A 16,003-nucleotide genomic window follows, 5' to 3' on the forward strand; every position below is an offset into this window, starting at 1 on the left:
ACACAAACAAGCAAAACTGACGCTCCTGGTCTCCAAGAAGCTGCAACCCTCGTTTAAATATCATAAACCTGGGATGAACAACATGCGCCCCGTTAAAAATGTTTATGCTTCCCACCAAGCATTTCTAAAATTGTATTTATTTTATCTACTTTTTCTCATTATTATATTGTTATAAAATTATTTATATTAAAATGGTGGTACATGCTAAACCGAAACAATTATTTAATAATAACCACTGGTCAAAACTGAGTGACTTACAATTAGAAAACTGTGTACATATTATGTATACAATTGTATCGAATAAAGTTCCCAAATTTCACATAAAAACTTACAAGTATACTCGTTTTCCGTTCTTATCTTGTTTTTTATTTATAAAAATCTGTATATTTCCTTTATTAAAAATAAAGTAAATTATTAATAAGTGTTACATTATGTGCAGCACGCCAAAAATTTTAATTTAGTCCGTTGATAAAAAGGTTGCTCACCCCTGTCATAAACCATTATATCCCATAAGGTAACTTTTTGATACCAATACACCAATACCTCACTTTGCGTCGTGGTTACGTTCCAAAAAACACGCAAAGTGGATTAAGATTTTCTATAGCAAACCATGTAAAGATCGAAGATATGTTCCAGGGTCACGAAAATACTACCATTTAAAAAGAAAATTTAACAAAATAAACGTTTTAAAATTATATAACTCCGCCAATAAATAAATTGGAAAAATATTTACCTTTTTTTGTAACCAGAAATAACACGTGAAAATTTATATAAATTTATTATTCTCTTTAAAAAAAAACAACACACTACAAAGTGAAAATAACACTGTATTCAAATTGCGTTGTTTTTAGTTAGAAGGGGAATCCCCGAGTTTTGATGGCATGCCGCAATTACAAACAAGAGTGTTGCCATCTGCCATCATCTTAAGAAAAAAAAATCTCAAAAAGATTAAAGACTCGAACCCAAAACAACTCAACCTCGAAAATCTAACGACGCACAGTGAAAAATACTACTTAATAATCAGCGACGCAACTTCGAAAAAAACCCAAAACGAAACGACGCAAAGCAAGGTATTGGTGTACCTTATCCAAGAATAGGATAATTGGGCCATTTTTTCCAAATTCTCGAAGGCCAGTCGACGAATGTCTATATTGAGAATTACACATGATTCCGATTTTTCCGAACCTCATGTATCGTACTTATCACACACGTGATTCCAACAAAATGGTGCAGGAAATTTTACTTCAAAAACTGATCCGTCGCTTTGTGGATATCTCCAGGCCACCGACGACACTCGCCTTAACTCCTGTGGATTATTTTAATGGATCTACCTCAAAGAGAGAGTTAACAATAGCACACCCTGGACTCTTGTGAATAGGAACCATGTTTACTCTGTGACCCAGCGGTGGATCAGGCCGTGGTGCACGCGACAACGTCACTTACCTTTTAGAAGAGGAAAGCCGTCATACTATCTTGCGGTTTTGTTGCAGTGTGGCGAGTGACGTAACTAGACAAAACAAAACCGTGTAATAGGAAGTGTGGCGAGAGATGGGAGGCGATGTGTGAATGTAATGTGGGTGAATGCTCTATGTTGAATGTATGGTGAATGATAGAAATTTTGAAGAATGAGAGAGGGAAAGTGAAAGTAGGGTGTATATCCCAGTCCCGAAAATAAAATGCGGGGAAGAGTGTATAAATAAAAAAATATATATGTTTATTGCTGCAGCGTGTGGCGCAGAACGCAGGGCTCAATTTTAATCAATCTATTCAACTCAACGGAAGACATTTGGATTGCATACTCTTTAAATAATGAAATCCGCATTACTACTGTATCGTTCAATGATTTATTAAAACTATGAGTAGAATATTACATTTTTTATTTAAGTTTGAAAACATAAATCTGCCACCAGACACCCAGTATTAACAGAATTACATAGTAATTTAAACAAAAATATACACTGACGGTAATAATATCCTAAAAGCAACCCACGGTAGCGCAACTTATGAATTCTTTTGCTAAAGTGTTATTCGAAGCTCTTAAATAAATTGCAAATCGCATGTCAACAATATAATTCGTGCTAGTGTCATAAAATCCTTCATAATAAATAAAAAAAGACACACAGATTAAAAAAAAGTGTGCCGTACGTCAAGATGCGCGGGTTGACAATTGTGCTATCATATTTTCAAATTATATATATATATATATATATATATATATATATATATATGTATATATATATATATATCATAATTAATACGATATAAATAAACTACACATTGCCAAGATAAAATGGACATAGGTTAAGATATAAATATAATATATAATTATAATCACTAAGTTGGCTGGCTTCAACATCTTTGGTACATCACTATGCAAGTTCAAAAAGAACCATTGACTGATGATTTTATTTGTATTGGTTTGTAATATGTGGTGTTAGTTTATTATGTATTTATGATAAAAGATAAACATAAAATTAATTTAACTCAATGTTAAAGCTTTCAACACATCCTTTATCTACTTTACTATAGTTCACAAGGTGTTATAGTTGTGGAAAAGTGGAAAGAAACTCCATGACAATATCTTTTAATAAAGTTTAACACAGATTGTTACATATACACTTTATCAGATATAACCCAAATGAAATCCAAATAATCAGCTTTTAATATACATTTTGAATTTTGTAAATGGCAGTCTAATCATTTGTTACATTTTCTCAGACTCCTCAAATTGATTCTTACATAAGTTAAACAATAGAATACACATATATATTCTTGTATAACTTTTCAAAAAGAAGTATCAGAGTTATAAAACTTGACTACATATAAAATAAAATATGAATATGTTCTGTAAGTGTATAATTATTATATCTTAACCTACTTTTCCTCCTCCTCAAACAGCTTTTAACATTACTAGTACATTGTACATCATTTTAACATTGTACAAACCTTGGAAATATATAACCCAGGCATCTTCAAGGTCAGAGTGACCAGGTACTTACTAAGTCTGCATGCCTCATCTCTGACTACATCATTGCCTTCCCACAGGTATGTGGGTGGTCAAAGGCAAACTAATAAGTGTATCAATTTTGTAATAAAGGTTAAAAATACACAACAATAAAAATATAAAGGTCTTTATTTATCAATTAAAGTCCCCCTAACTCTCTTCTCGCCACTACTATTAGAGGGTGTCTCCGCTTGTCTCTTATTCATACCCTTCCTCTCCAGCTGCTTCTCAATTATCCTTGCGTTATTTGCATAACTGTCTGCCACCTCCCGGGCCTCAATTTCGTCTTCTTCTTCATCTATTGTAGAGACAGTTACTGAACTAAACTTGCCCATATTTTTAGTGTGTTTTGTGACCATTATCTTCTTAGGTTGAGCAAGGGCAACTTGTTTATAAATATCAGTCATAGTGCCTTCGCCTGCAGTTTGGACAAGGGCTTCATGCATTATAAAAACAACGTTACTGTCTTGTTTATGCTTGTAGTATATTGGTATTGCACATTTTTTGCACTTTAACCTATATTGTCTCTCTATACCCTTCTCCCTTTTGAGGTAAACAGTTTCGTCAGGGTCTGCTGTGATCTTATGTGCGTGTTTAGAGCCGTCGATAACTCTTGCTTCGTCTGTTGGTCGTAGTGGCAACCGGTCAATCGTGCAGTCTAATATCAGAGACATCTGGCCACACAGGCAATAATAAATATGCAAAGGTTTCGTCTCATTATATTCTTCTTGATCTTTCGTGTCCGAACAAACTATACTTTTAGATACAACTTTCGGCATATTACTGTTTAATAAATAATCTTTACAAGTAAATAATTAACACTTGCTAATAATTACAGGTTTATTTTAAATTTACAATCATTCAACAACGAAAGAAAACAATAAATATGTGAAAAAATACTTTGCCACTGACTTTGACAATGACAAGTTATCGAAAAAATTATTCAGTGTTACAAGATTAAAATTTTGTGCCTATCTTATTATGTTTATTCCTATAATTTTATTTAATGAAAAAAATACATTCCTGAGCACTTGGAAAATATTCAATGTTTTAAATAAAAGCAAAAAAAGGTGCTTCGTACTATCTAAATTCGATACTATTATGTATAATGTTACTTATGTACTATTATTAGTATTCTAGTATGCTTTAAATATGTTGAATTACTGAGTAATTTCAACTACCTAGGTAATTTAAGAGAGAACCAGGCCAGCTTAATCGTTCACAGACTCTTCCACTCCGTGAGCTCAGTTCTGGTGAAGCTGTAAAAGCCCCTAACGTCATCAAAATCAACCGAGAATAAAGAAACAGACCTACAGTTCAAATGTTTTCCCTTCTATGGATCTTAGCAATGAAATTCGCCCAGAAACTCAAACGTATCTTAAGCACTAAAAGCGCTGTTCTTTGATAAGAGCGGTTTCTTTTAACCGATATTTTAAATTGTAATTATTTACTATTAATGTATCATTGTAAGGGGTTCGTGTTCAATATGTTCTGCGTAAAAGATTTCCCATGCAGTTTTAGTACTTTTTATTCTCTGATGAAGTGAGTGTTGTTAGCCCGAAAGCTTTTACAGCTTCATCTGAGTTCACGGAGTGGAAGGGTCCGCGGTCTAAGTAACGTACTTATAATATACGATAAAGAAAGCACATATCTATGCGTTGTCTTTGCTCTTTTTCCCAGGTGGCGATTGTAATTACTTCTTACTCTGTAATAATTTTGTATAATTTAATATTACTTACATTTTTTATTATATCATATTTGCTGTAAATAAATTATTTATTAATTCTGTCTACCACCTGTATCGAGGTTTTATTCTTTCATCTATAACTAATTCCTAGTTATTAAAAAAAATACTTTATCTTGAAATAATATTACGTAAAGATATAAATTTAAATGATACATTTCACTTTGTTTTATTTCTATTTTAATAATACATATATATTTTATTTTCTTCTATAATACAAATCATGAGGTTACAACTTGGACATAGATAAAGAGAGATCACCGCAGTATGCTGTCAACTTCACAGCGATTGTCTTTTATTCAACCGAATTGTGTTTCATTGCACATGTTCATCGATTTATTAGCGTTTTAGAGGACGTGAAAGAAATTTCTTAATAAAATGGGTGCCATAGCAAGCAGATACCGTGTGTCCAATGCAGGGCTCACCGGCACCGATCTACAAAATATAGAAAATGAAAACAAACGTGATAACCCTGGAACTTTGGATGAATTGCACAAAAAGAGTAAAGGTAAGTCTCTAAGGACACCTGAGAACTATTTATTATGTAGCCAAGCGAAAGTTAGAATACACAAAACTTATTAGAATTTGTTATTCAGTCAGAAATCTCTGTTAACACATTGACGAAACGATCGAAAAAAAGTTTGGTTACCTTGTGATGTAATGTAAGAAAAGAGCTCGTCTTGGCCTAGTTTACTTTCTTAAGATATTCTAAGTTATTTTCATAACAAAACTAATTCAATTCGACTATTCTCACACAACTATATAAACATGTGATTTTGATGTTTCTTGTTGGATTATATTTTATCGTATCCAATTACATGTCTATGGAACTCTATATTTAATAATCAAAACTACTAATATCTATTAATTTCTTTACTAAATAAGTAAGATATTGACAATTACTATGAGTTATAGTTTGTATAATTATATTTAGTTATAAAAATGTTACCAATTTCCTGACAAATATATGGTTGCTTGAATATTTCCCGGGTTTTTTTTTAATTAAAATTATTAATATTTATACCAACCTCTTTAAGAAAAATTCTTAACCAACTAGTTGTATGGATTACCAAAAAAATTATATTAAAAAATTTATTTAGGTAAACCAATGTATTAGGGGGACCAGAAAGTAATGTCTTTTCTATCAACATATTTTACAGGAAAACTGATTGATTGACTGATATTGATTTGTAGACTAAATAGCAAACAGTTGTTGATAACAGGTGAATATATTGTTGATAAGAAATAAAAACTTGTTAAAAATGTAGTCTTGTGAATTTAACTTAAGAAAGTGGCATTACTTTCCAGTTCCTATAATATATAACTCCAGTGTGTGTAGAGTATACTATATACACTAGTATAATAATATTTGTTGGGTATTATTATTCTATTATTTTACTGCAGTACACCTATTTTGTGTCCGGAATTATATTAGATATGTCATAAATAAAATACCATTTCAATATTCCAGAGGTGATGCCTGTGAACTTTGAAGGTGGCAAGCTGATGGTGAACAAGGGAATATCTAATCACTTCCAGGTATAATTTTTTTAACATAATATGATCAATCTTGTTGAGCTATAAAGTAGTATACATTTTTATTTATAAATATAACTATAATGAAATTATCTAATAAAAGTTTTCTGTGCATTTATATTGTAGCTGTGAGAAGCTACATACAATGTTCCAATTGTTACTCCCAACTAATGAAACATTTACGTGGAAAGAAAAATTGTCTTACTTGTAATATAACTCCAAGAGATTTGTCACATTTAAAACATTCTACTCTTGTGGGACACCACTTGCTTTCTTTTGTGTCTGAAAGCTGCTTACCACAACCTTACGGCACTGTGCTCATTTTTGTTGGGATTAGTATTACTCAAGCCAACCCAACTCGGGGAGCCACCACAGTGATTTGAAATAAGTAGCAGTGTTGGAATTTTCCGGGCATACCTTGCCCAGATACTGTCTGTAACACCTAAAGTAAATAGATGTTTTTAAACAATCTAGAAGAATCTAGAAAAATCTAGAGTGGACTATAAAGTCCCCAACCATCAACCCCTGCAAACCCAATGTCCTTTTATTTGCCTTTTACAAAAGGCATAGTATACCTTAGCCCTGGGTTTCACAATGCAACAGGACAATTCGAAAGTGACTTGATACAAGTTTAACCCTTTTGCTTTTACATAAAAATATATGTTAAATAGGGGGCGTAAGAATTTTATAAAGGCTAAGATTGCATAGCACATAAATAGTTGAAAAATACTGTCTTTATACTGTTCTAGTGAACCCTGGCTAAATAGTTGTACCCTGTAGAAGCCTACCCATCCATCTACCGGCTTGCGGTCACTCTAAAACCTTTCTACCCCAATGGATACAAATGAATGAATTTTGTAATTATCTTTGTTTATAATGTTTTAAGTTGGAAGGCTTTGCAATGTCTGCACTCAATGTCAGGTTGTTTCAAACCATATTATCAAAACCCTACATGGAGACTGCTAGATCTATGAAATGGTATCAAATTAACATTTAAAAAAATACTTTATTGCAGATGGCCCATACACTCACCATGAATTCAGCTCAAAACGGTTACAAGTTGAGTGCTACGTACATTGGTACAAAGCAAATATCACCAACTGAAGCATACCCTGTGGTGCTGGGTGATGTGGACCCCTCCGGAAACTTCAATTTTAATCTTATTCACCAACTGACCAATGAAATAAGAGTTAAGGGTGCGGCACAGGTATGTCCCTTTATTCTATAGATAAATCATCTATAATAATCTAATATAATTTTAAAAAATGTGATAGAAACTGTTGTAAGATGTACAGACAATATGATTGTTATAAGTGTTAAAAAGTTTAATAGGTTGAATGTAAAGTTATCCCATATATTTAGTTAAAGTTAATATATAGCAATGATAATATAGTAAATAAAAAACATATTCAATATTAGATAACTATATATTTAAATTAATTATTGTTTACAATCTGTGCAAAACTGCAGTACTGCCACAAGTAATTGGCTTGTCGCATTCCAATACACCAGGGGTGGTCAAACTCCAGTTTGTTGTTTGTCTCCAGTTGATTGTTGAGTTATTTCAGTATTTAAATTTATATAACCTATGTCAGATCCTGGGAAATCAAAACAAATTGCTGGTGTGAATAATTATTATTATTATTTCACCATAAAATTAGTGAAATCCAAACACCGATCATAATTAACTAACCGGCATCTAAGTATTATCAGGAGTGCTGTCATATACGTGTGCATATATCTAACTTTAATACACGTATATTGTACTTTTAGACATATAATTTTTGTAAAAAAAATTTACGCCTGCGTGTTTTAAATGCGTATTGAATTGCAGCTTGCGAAAAATTTCAAAATTTGAAGATGGCTCCAACTATCAAGGAGCTTGGCCACCCCTGCAATACAGCTTCAGAGTGATCACTCTACAGGGTGATTACATATAAGCAAAGTTTTTTGTTGACATATTCAATATACATTCACTTCTGAATATTTTACATTTGATGGCTTAATTACTATGGAATTATTGCCATGTTACTATTACATATACAATGAATAGGATACAGCAGATAGCTTATTGTAGATTAAAGCGCAAGTTAAGAAAGAGATGACATGTATTTGTTTTTGACAAGTTAGTTGTTTAGATGATGTAAACATCTGATGTCCTGTCTGAGAAAAAAAATACTCTAGATCCATCTGGTGATAATTGAATCAGTTCTAACTTAGCCTCTGGAGGAATCACTACTCACCAAGTTTTTAGCTTAGACTGGGACCTAAGATTAATATCATTAAATAACTGCATATGACAATTAAAGATATTTCCTGCATGTTTGAGAGTTGAGAGGAATCTACAACCTTCAGCGAAGCCTCCCTAATAGGCGACAACCAACTAACTGCACCCATCGTTCTTAGGTTTTTGCAGAAAGGTAGCACAGTATGAAATAAATAAAAACAAGATTTCAGAGTAGTAGTAGTCAAACAAAACCTTCAGGCAATTAAAGTAGTAAATATGGTAAGAAGGAAAAATAAACATTTAAGAAAGGCTAAAAATAAATGTACAAAAATTTACTGGTGATTCAAACTGTGATATAAGATCAAGGAGGGCGAATGAAGGTGATGAAAGACAGATGATATAAGTGATAGAAAGATATTGTGATTTAACTAAAAAATTATTTTACCATATATACAATGTCTCCCACACATGGCAGGAAGAACGAGATGTCTTCAAAAAAAACCTTCAAGGAAGTTGTTTGACAAATCTTTTATACTTATAATCACCCTGTATAGTATTTAATAATCAGTGTACATATGTAACCTATATTCTCGTCACATATTAAAAACAGCTGTTCAAAATCTTACCGTTTCAGGTTCAGGAATGTAAGCTGACAGCAACACAAGGCACAATTGAGTTTAAGGGCTCCGATTACACTTTGGCAGCTGCAGTGGGGAAGCCTGACTTCAACGATAAGTCAGGCATCTTCGTAGGACATTATTTACAAGTATGTCTAGCTTTATGTAAATTTCAAGGATAAAAGTATTTTTGTATCCCAGGAACCTTCGATCTTTACATGGTTGGCTACTGACAATTTTAATTCACTTTTCTTCATTTTTTTTGGAATGTAACCACAACGCATGAGGTATTGGTGTATTGTAATAAAATATCCTTTTCTATTATATTATGTATTAACTGTATTATTAGTAAGTGTAGAATAAAATCAATGAATGTAAAAAAATTACCAACATAAGCCAATGAATTGTCAAGTTGAACAAAAAGAGCTAGCGGTCACTAGGGCCTAAAGGTGGCCTTCCACTGTGTAAACCACAAGATAGAGATAACCTTGTTAAGATTATCATATGTAGATGGGGTTCTATTGAAAATCTGTGGAGGTAGCCTATGTCCCATGTGTAAGTGCATATTGATTATACTAAGCATATGTTTGTAATAAATTATCTTATTTCTCCAGTCGGTGACAAAGCGGTTAGCCTTGGGTGCTGAGCTGGTGTACCAGTCCGGCACGAGGATTATGGGCGGTGAAATCGCCATAGCTTCGGCTGCTGCCAGATACACCATGGATGGTAATATATGTTTTATAGCCATGTATTAGAGACACAACAGTAAATGTACTAAATATTTAGAATTCAAAGATAATGATAGGCCAAAAGTCAGAAGACGTCTGAATGGTACTAGGCTTAGTCGTAAGTTAGAAAAACATATTTGTTATCTTTTATTAAAAGTTCAAAGTGAAATCCTTTGGTCGTCAAAAGCACACTAGAAGTAAAAGAAAACACCAATATCTTCCAAGAAAAACACTGTAATACTTACAATTACTTACATACACAACCACAACTACAAATTATTCATGACCTCAAACCAATACAAGCTGTCAAACAAGCCAACTTCAGTTCATTGCTGTCAAATCGTACAGGGTTACCACACTAAAAAAGGTTGCCAGACAAATTTTAGTAAATTAGTAGCATCACCTTTGTAAGTTTGCACCTTTTACTTTGGTAAAATTAATATTAAACTCTGGATTGTATAATTATATGTATAGTAATACAAGCTAAACAATAAAAGCATAATTGACAAAAACAACACTAAACACAACACAAAAACTAAACTACGACATAAGTAATTAATTTTAATTAAATCACATGGATAAACTCGCATTGCGCAAGAGCGAAAGTTTAAATTTGGAAATGTTATGAGATAATTTTTTTCCTAAAGCTTCATCGTCTTGGACCAATGCAAGGCAAAGATATCTATAATAGAATATACACTAATCGCCACGATTGGCAGGTGGGTTTTGGATCGCAATATGGTATTATGGTACTCAGAGAATGCTGCTGCAGATCCTTTGGAAACTTTTTTGTTAGCAGTGGTAATCCTATATATATAGTAGGGAGGAAGTGAGGTAAAGAAACAATAAAGCCTGAAGGATATATAAAGACCCGTTCTATTATAGTCCATACTTAATTTCATGTCACCAACTGCCAGCTGGAGTAAAAGGTGCATTAAAGCGAAGGACACACAATAGAGCTTGCTTTACTTGATTGCCTTAATTACCTGCACCTTTTTAATGGTCGCCGTCAGCCCCGACTGGCTCGATTGTGGAATTAGGTCTCTGTTCCCAGTGGTCTCATTTGTGTCATATATTTCAATGATTGTCACAGTATGTACAATGTTTTAGATGGTTGTAAAGATGTTTTACAATAATTTGTCTTTGTACTGTTAATATAAAAAACTCCATTGCCCATAAGGAGGCGGCCATTATGTGCTTTTACAAGATTTATGTTAACATAAATATAAAATATTGTCTGCAGATTCCGAATTCTCTGCAACTCTTGGCGCAGCCGGCTTCCATATCTGCTACTTCAAACAGGCCAGTGAACAGCTGCAGGTTAGTTACTGTTATTTATTTAATGGAATCAGGCGTTACCTTGCGGAAGTCCACCCTAAGTAAGAAAAGGATCAATATTTAGCCACTTCCGCACATGCAGTGGTAGTCTTGCAACAAAGTGCACCGCCCGCCAGCCCGCTGACAAATGCGTATGTGGCAAACAATGCGAATCACACAACCGCCACCGCCAAATTACTCAACACGTGTTTCACCCCTCCTCGGGGCATCTTCAGGAGTTATGTTACACCGATTAGTGTCTAGACTACCACTGCATGTGCGGAAGTGGCTAAATATTGGTCCTTTTCTTACTTAGTTACTGTTGTGTTATGGTGTGACAAAGTACAGAAACAGTCCTATTGCGTTCATGGCATTAAAGTTGTGAGCTACATGATGTCAAACCTAGCGATCTTAATGGTATTAAAGTGACTGACTTCCATAGTTTCAAAGTTACATAAACATCAGTAACTTTAAAGTTACTGACGTTTATGGTATTAAAGTTACTGACTTTAATAGTATTAAATATCTATATATCACCATCAAGCAAAAATTATGTAATATTTTTTATTTCTTCCAGTTTTTATTTATTACATTTAGGAACACATCCATATACAGATTGCCGATATATTTTTATTGTGTTATACATAACCCCTTTGAGACGGCACATATTTTTGGAGACCATCCCCAGAATCCCAATTTTTTTGCTTTACATTTACAAAAAACATGTTGGCAATAGAAACCAGTTGCTTTGTGAATCAATTTGTACAAATAAGATGATTGCACACCGTGTATACTTGCACACGTGCAGCTCTGAATATTTTTATTATAAAAGACAAAATTATCTTGAATTCTGAAATGGTTAGTCCTTTCCATTTTCCACCTAAGATTATTTCGTTGTACTTGTCTCACTGAATGTTATAGAGAAAAATGTATCATGAAATAAAAGTCCGAAGATCACCTCGTTTAGGTACCTTTTGGAGACTTGGCTTGCTCACGAAAGGATTTTTTTTAATCACCGTCATCGACCCATCTCTCAGTATCTTCACTGACGTCAGTTTCACATTCTTCATCTTCATTAAAATCTTTCCAATCACTTTTATCACTCAAAAATATCATCAAGTGTATCATCTAACTATAATATTCATATTCCGAATATTCATCATATTTGTCTTTCTCATATTCCAAATTACTGTCACTATACATTATAACATTTCAGTTCTTTTTTCTCTTTTCTGCAAAAAAATCTTTACTTTCACTATCATTGCTCATCACACATTTTAGTTGTTAAATTGAAACCAATATCAAATTTTATTTTTACACACTTCAAAGATAATTTTTAGTTTCAAACAGTCTGGTCCATATGACTTCTTTTTCCAGATTGACTCGTAATTGCAATTCAATATCATTACATACTCGGTGTGCAGTCAGTATTTTTGGCTCGAAAATGTTGATTTTACTATATAATTTTGTTCATTATTATAAAAAATATGAATAACTTCATCTTTCACAGGTGGTGGCAGAAATGGACACATCGTTCCGGGGAATGGAATCTGTGGGCACCATAGGTTATCAAGTCACCGTACCCAAAGCTGATCTCGTGTTCAGAGGTATGTTATGTGATGTATTTTAACTAAAATTTTAAAAATTGAGCAATCTTGTGGCATTGGATACTCTATTTCTCCCACTCCTTAAACTCATTCTGCAACTACTTACATTATGTTTTCGGAGCCCTATATGTACACAATTCAAGCAATTATAACAATTATCACATTGCACATGTAATTAAAAACTCATTGCAAAATTGAAGCGATACTGAGTATGAAAGAACCCAATGCTCAGGAAATAGCATTTGATGATGTCAGGCGTATATGGCCTTACTGACTAGCGCCATCTAGGTTTTTCGGAGAAAAAATGATAAAACAGTTCTATGTATTTACCATTGAATTTTACATTTTAAATAATACTAATTATATGTAACTATGAGAATGCAAATTAAATTAAGATGCACCTATCCCCCGATTTACACGGGTCTTGTTTTATACGTTTTCTCTTTTACACGGTTTTCCAAATAAGTTTTTTTTAATAACCGATTTTATTACCATCTCTCATAATGTAAATATTTCTGCTTCAAACATCGAATCGACACAAATAACTTGGAGTGATGAAAGTGAATTCAAACCTTCGATCCCGAAAAAAAGAATGAGAGTAATTTCTGACAGTGATAAAGGATAATAAAACACCTTTGATTTTATTTTTGTTCTAATGTTTAATGTATTGTAATTAAATTAAAAAACTCTCTCGTGTTTCCGTAATATATTAAATATTTTAACTTGTCAATGCATTTTATTGTTATTTCTGTATACACCTAAAAATATTGGAAAAAAATCACAACAAAATAGCAAAATTATGCAAATTCTACAAGCTTTTCGATTTACACGTTTTTCTCAGAAACATATCTACCGTGTAAATCGAGAGATAGGTGTATTTAACCTTTTGCACTAGAGAGATGAGTTTTACTCGCCATGAATAGTTGTTTATGTTTTGTCTTTTCGAAGCGGGTTACTTTACTCTGTAACTCTGTTCTCTTAAAATGATATCCCTCCAAATACAGATGCTACTTTCTTACGGAAATTACAACCCAACCACGAACCGGATGCGTTTTCTATCCCAGCATGAACTCTATAGCTGCTGCGAAGAGTCTTGAATCTTTGAAATGGTGGCATAAACTTTTTTTTTTTTTTGAAGTTCAGAAACTCTGAAAATATCTGCTTAAATGTAAAGCTGCATATCATTGTAATAGGAGTAGGATAGATTGCAAAATCAGCTCACAACAAAATCAACATACTAAAAGACATCAAATAACATACTACTGTTATATATCTAATCATACAGAGTCTAATGTTTAAGAAATGATGTGTGTAAAGATGTTAAAACATTAAAATATAAAAGTTTTGTTTGTGTAGTTATTTTAAGTAGTGGATAGTCAATTCATCTGAAGTGTTTTGAAACAATTTCAAGTTGCTAGTTGGTCTGAGAGGATATATCCTTGAGTACAAAGGGTTAAGGGTTGTTAAGAGAATATAGTATTAAATATGCAAACGACATTCATTTTAAAATAAAAAAAAATCATACTTAACATCTCACAATAAATATATCTGTTTAACATAGGTATGGTGGACTCGAACTGGAACATTGGTGCAGTATTGGAGAAGAAGTTGCAACCGTTGCCGTTCAGTTTCGCCCTCTCCGGCATGGCGAACCAAGCGAAGCAGCAGTTCAAGTTTGGATGCGGACTAATCATTGGTTAATCGGTTTAGTGTTGTGTGTTTATCTAGTGCTTTGGTGTGGTGAACAGATGGACATCATCGGTATGATCTAAAGTTACTATTAAACCATATTAAGTCATTACACAATTCAAATTGCTGCAATACATGTGGAAAGGTTTTATATTAAGCACCTAATAATTGCATTGAACTGGAGTTTCAAGACCTGCATTTGTTTAACCAATGCCTCTAACTCTTGGATGCAATTTCATAAAATTCATTTTTAGCTGACATACTCGGTGAAAGGAAAAATTCTACCAAATTTCAAAGTTTCTAATCCTTATGGTTTCAGAGATATCGTGATGAGAAATCACATAGGTGGAAATCTTATATATATCATCCAAAGATCACTTAAGACATAGTTCTCGGTTTATATGTAGACATGTCCCATAAATCAACGTCAGGATTGAAATCAATTGGTACCTTAAATCTAAAAAATCTATTCCATTATATAGCTTGATGAAAAGTGATATTTTCTTATCAAATCTAGGACATGTAATCTTTTGACTTTTATTTACAGAAACATTACTTATGCTAACATAAAAGCGAAGAGATATAAGAAAGTTAAAGATTTATAATCATGCTGAATACATTAATGGAAATGATTTTAAAGGTACAAGACATGTTATTTAAATAACTTGTTCGATATTTATTATGGCTTCACATTGATTTATGGGTCACCCTGTATATATGAAACCTTTATTAATTTATATATCAAGATATATATGAGCAGGTTAAGAAGTTATTTTCAAAATAAATAGACATATAAACAATATGTTGCAAAATATTTTCATTTTTCGATTTGTTTCGATGTGTAAAACTGTGTTTATGTCCAACATATCTTGGTGTTAAATACATTAAATGAAGTACAGTTGTGATTTCATATAAAAAATACTAAATTCAAAGTCGGAAGACACAAAAATGTAACTTTTAATTATGCTGTTGTATTGATTACTATGTCATAGTATATTTAATGAGAACTTAAGAATGTAACATGTATCGGATGTTGATTTTTGTTTCATATATGATTGCATGCACCAGAATGCATTTACGACTTGTCAGGCCACTCTAGGGTATATAAACCTATGTTAGGTTTTGTCATATATATATAAGAAATTAACTGGTAAAACTTTAACATTCTTTTCAAATCAAGTTTCTCATAACACTCATTGAATGTGCCCGCGACAGTAACGCCCTCTTTTATAAATGATGATTACATTACTACGTTTTTCAAGATTCATTTATGTCATGGTATAGGCCTCCCCACAGTTTGTACACGATGACCACATACAGGAACCTAGTGGCTGGCAGTCCTGTATGTGGTGGTGGTGGTGGTGTGGACCTACGTATACCCACTCCGCGTCTACCGGTTTATAAGACTACGCTCTCACACTTTTATTAGATCAAATTCAATATACTTCCTGCTTAATATTGTCTCTATTTGAACGAATTTCCTTGCGACACTAACGCCCTCTTTTATAAGAGATGTCTGTAATGACTTGCAAAA

The 16,003-nt window shown here is 32.8% G+C and overlaps 2 protein-coding genes across 2 annotated transcripts; one reads left to right on the plus strand and one right to left on the minus strand.

Moving 5' to 3' along the window:
- Positions 1-3,115: 3,115 nt before the first annotated feature.
- Positions 3,116-3,895, minus strand: LOC137925248 (STING ER exit protein). The gene has a single exon (XM_068768670.1). It carries the CDS (start codon positions 3,781-3,783, stop codon positions 3,133-3,135), a length of 651 nt encoding a protein of 216 aa, XP_068624771.1. The 5' UTR covers positions 3,784-3,895; the 3' UTR covers positions 3,116-3,132.
- A 1,130-nt stretch (positions 3,896-5,025) lies between these two features.
- LOC137925229 (mitochondrial import receptor subunit TOM40 homolog 1-like) lies at positions 5,026-14,842 on the plus strand. The gene is made up of 8 exons (XM_068768641.1): positions 5,026-5,256; positions 6,220-6,287; positions 7,300-7,491; positions 9,146-9,277; positions 9,743-9,854; positions 11,100-11,176; positions 12,684-12,780; positions 14,342-14,842. Exons 1-8 carry the CDS (start codon positions 5,127-5,129, stop codon positions 14,479-14,481), a joined length of 948 nt encoding a protein of 315 aa, XP_068624742.1. The 5' UTR covers positions 5,026-5,126; the 3' UTR covers positions 14,482-14,842.
- Positions 14,843-16,003: the final 1,161 nt, after the last annotated feature.

Source organism: Battus philenor, unplaced genomic scaffold, assembly GCF_028537555.1.
Source record: "Battus philenor isolate CCGP_79_NKW_IND1 unplaced genomic scaffold, ilBatPhil1.0.hap1 SCAF_26, whole genome shotgun sequence".
In the NCBI taxonomy this organism is placed as follows: domain Eukaryota; kingdom Metazoa; phylum Arthropoda; class Insecta; order Lepidoptera; family Papilionidae; genus Battus; species Battus philenor.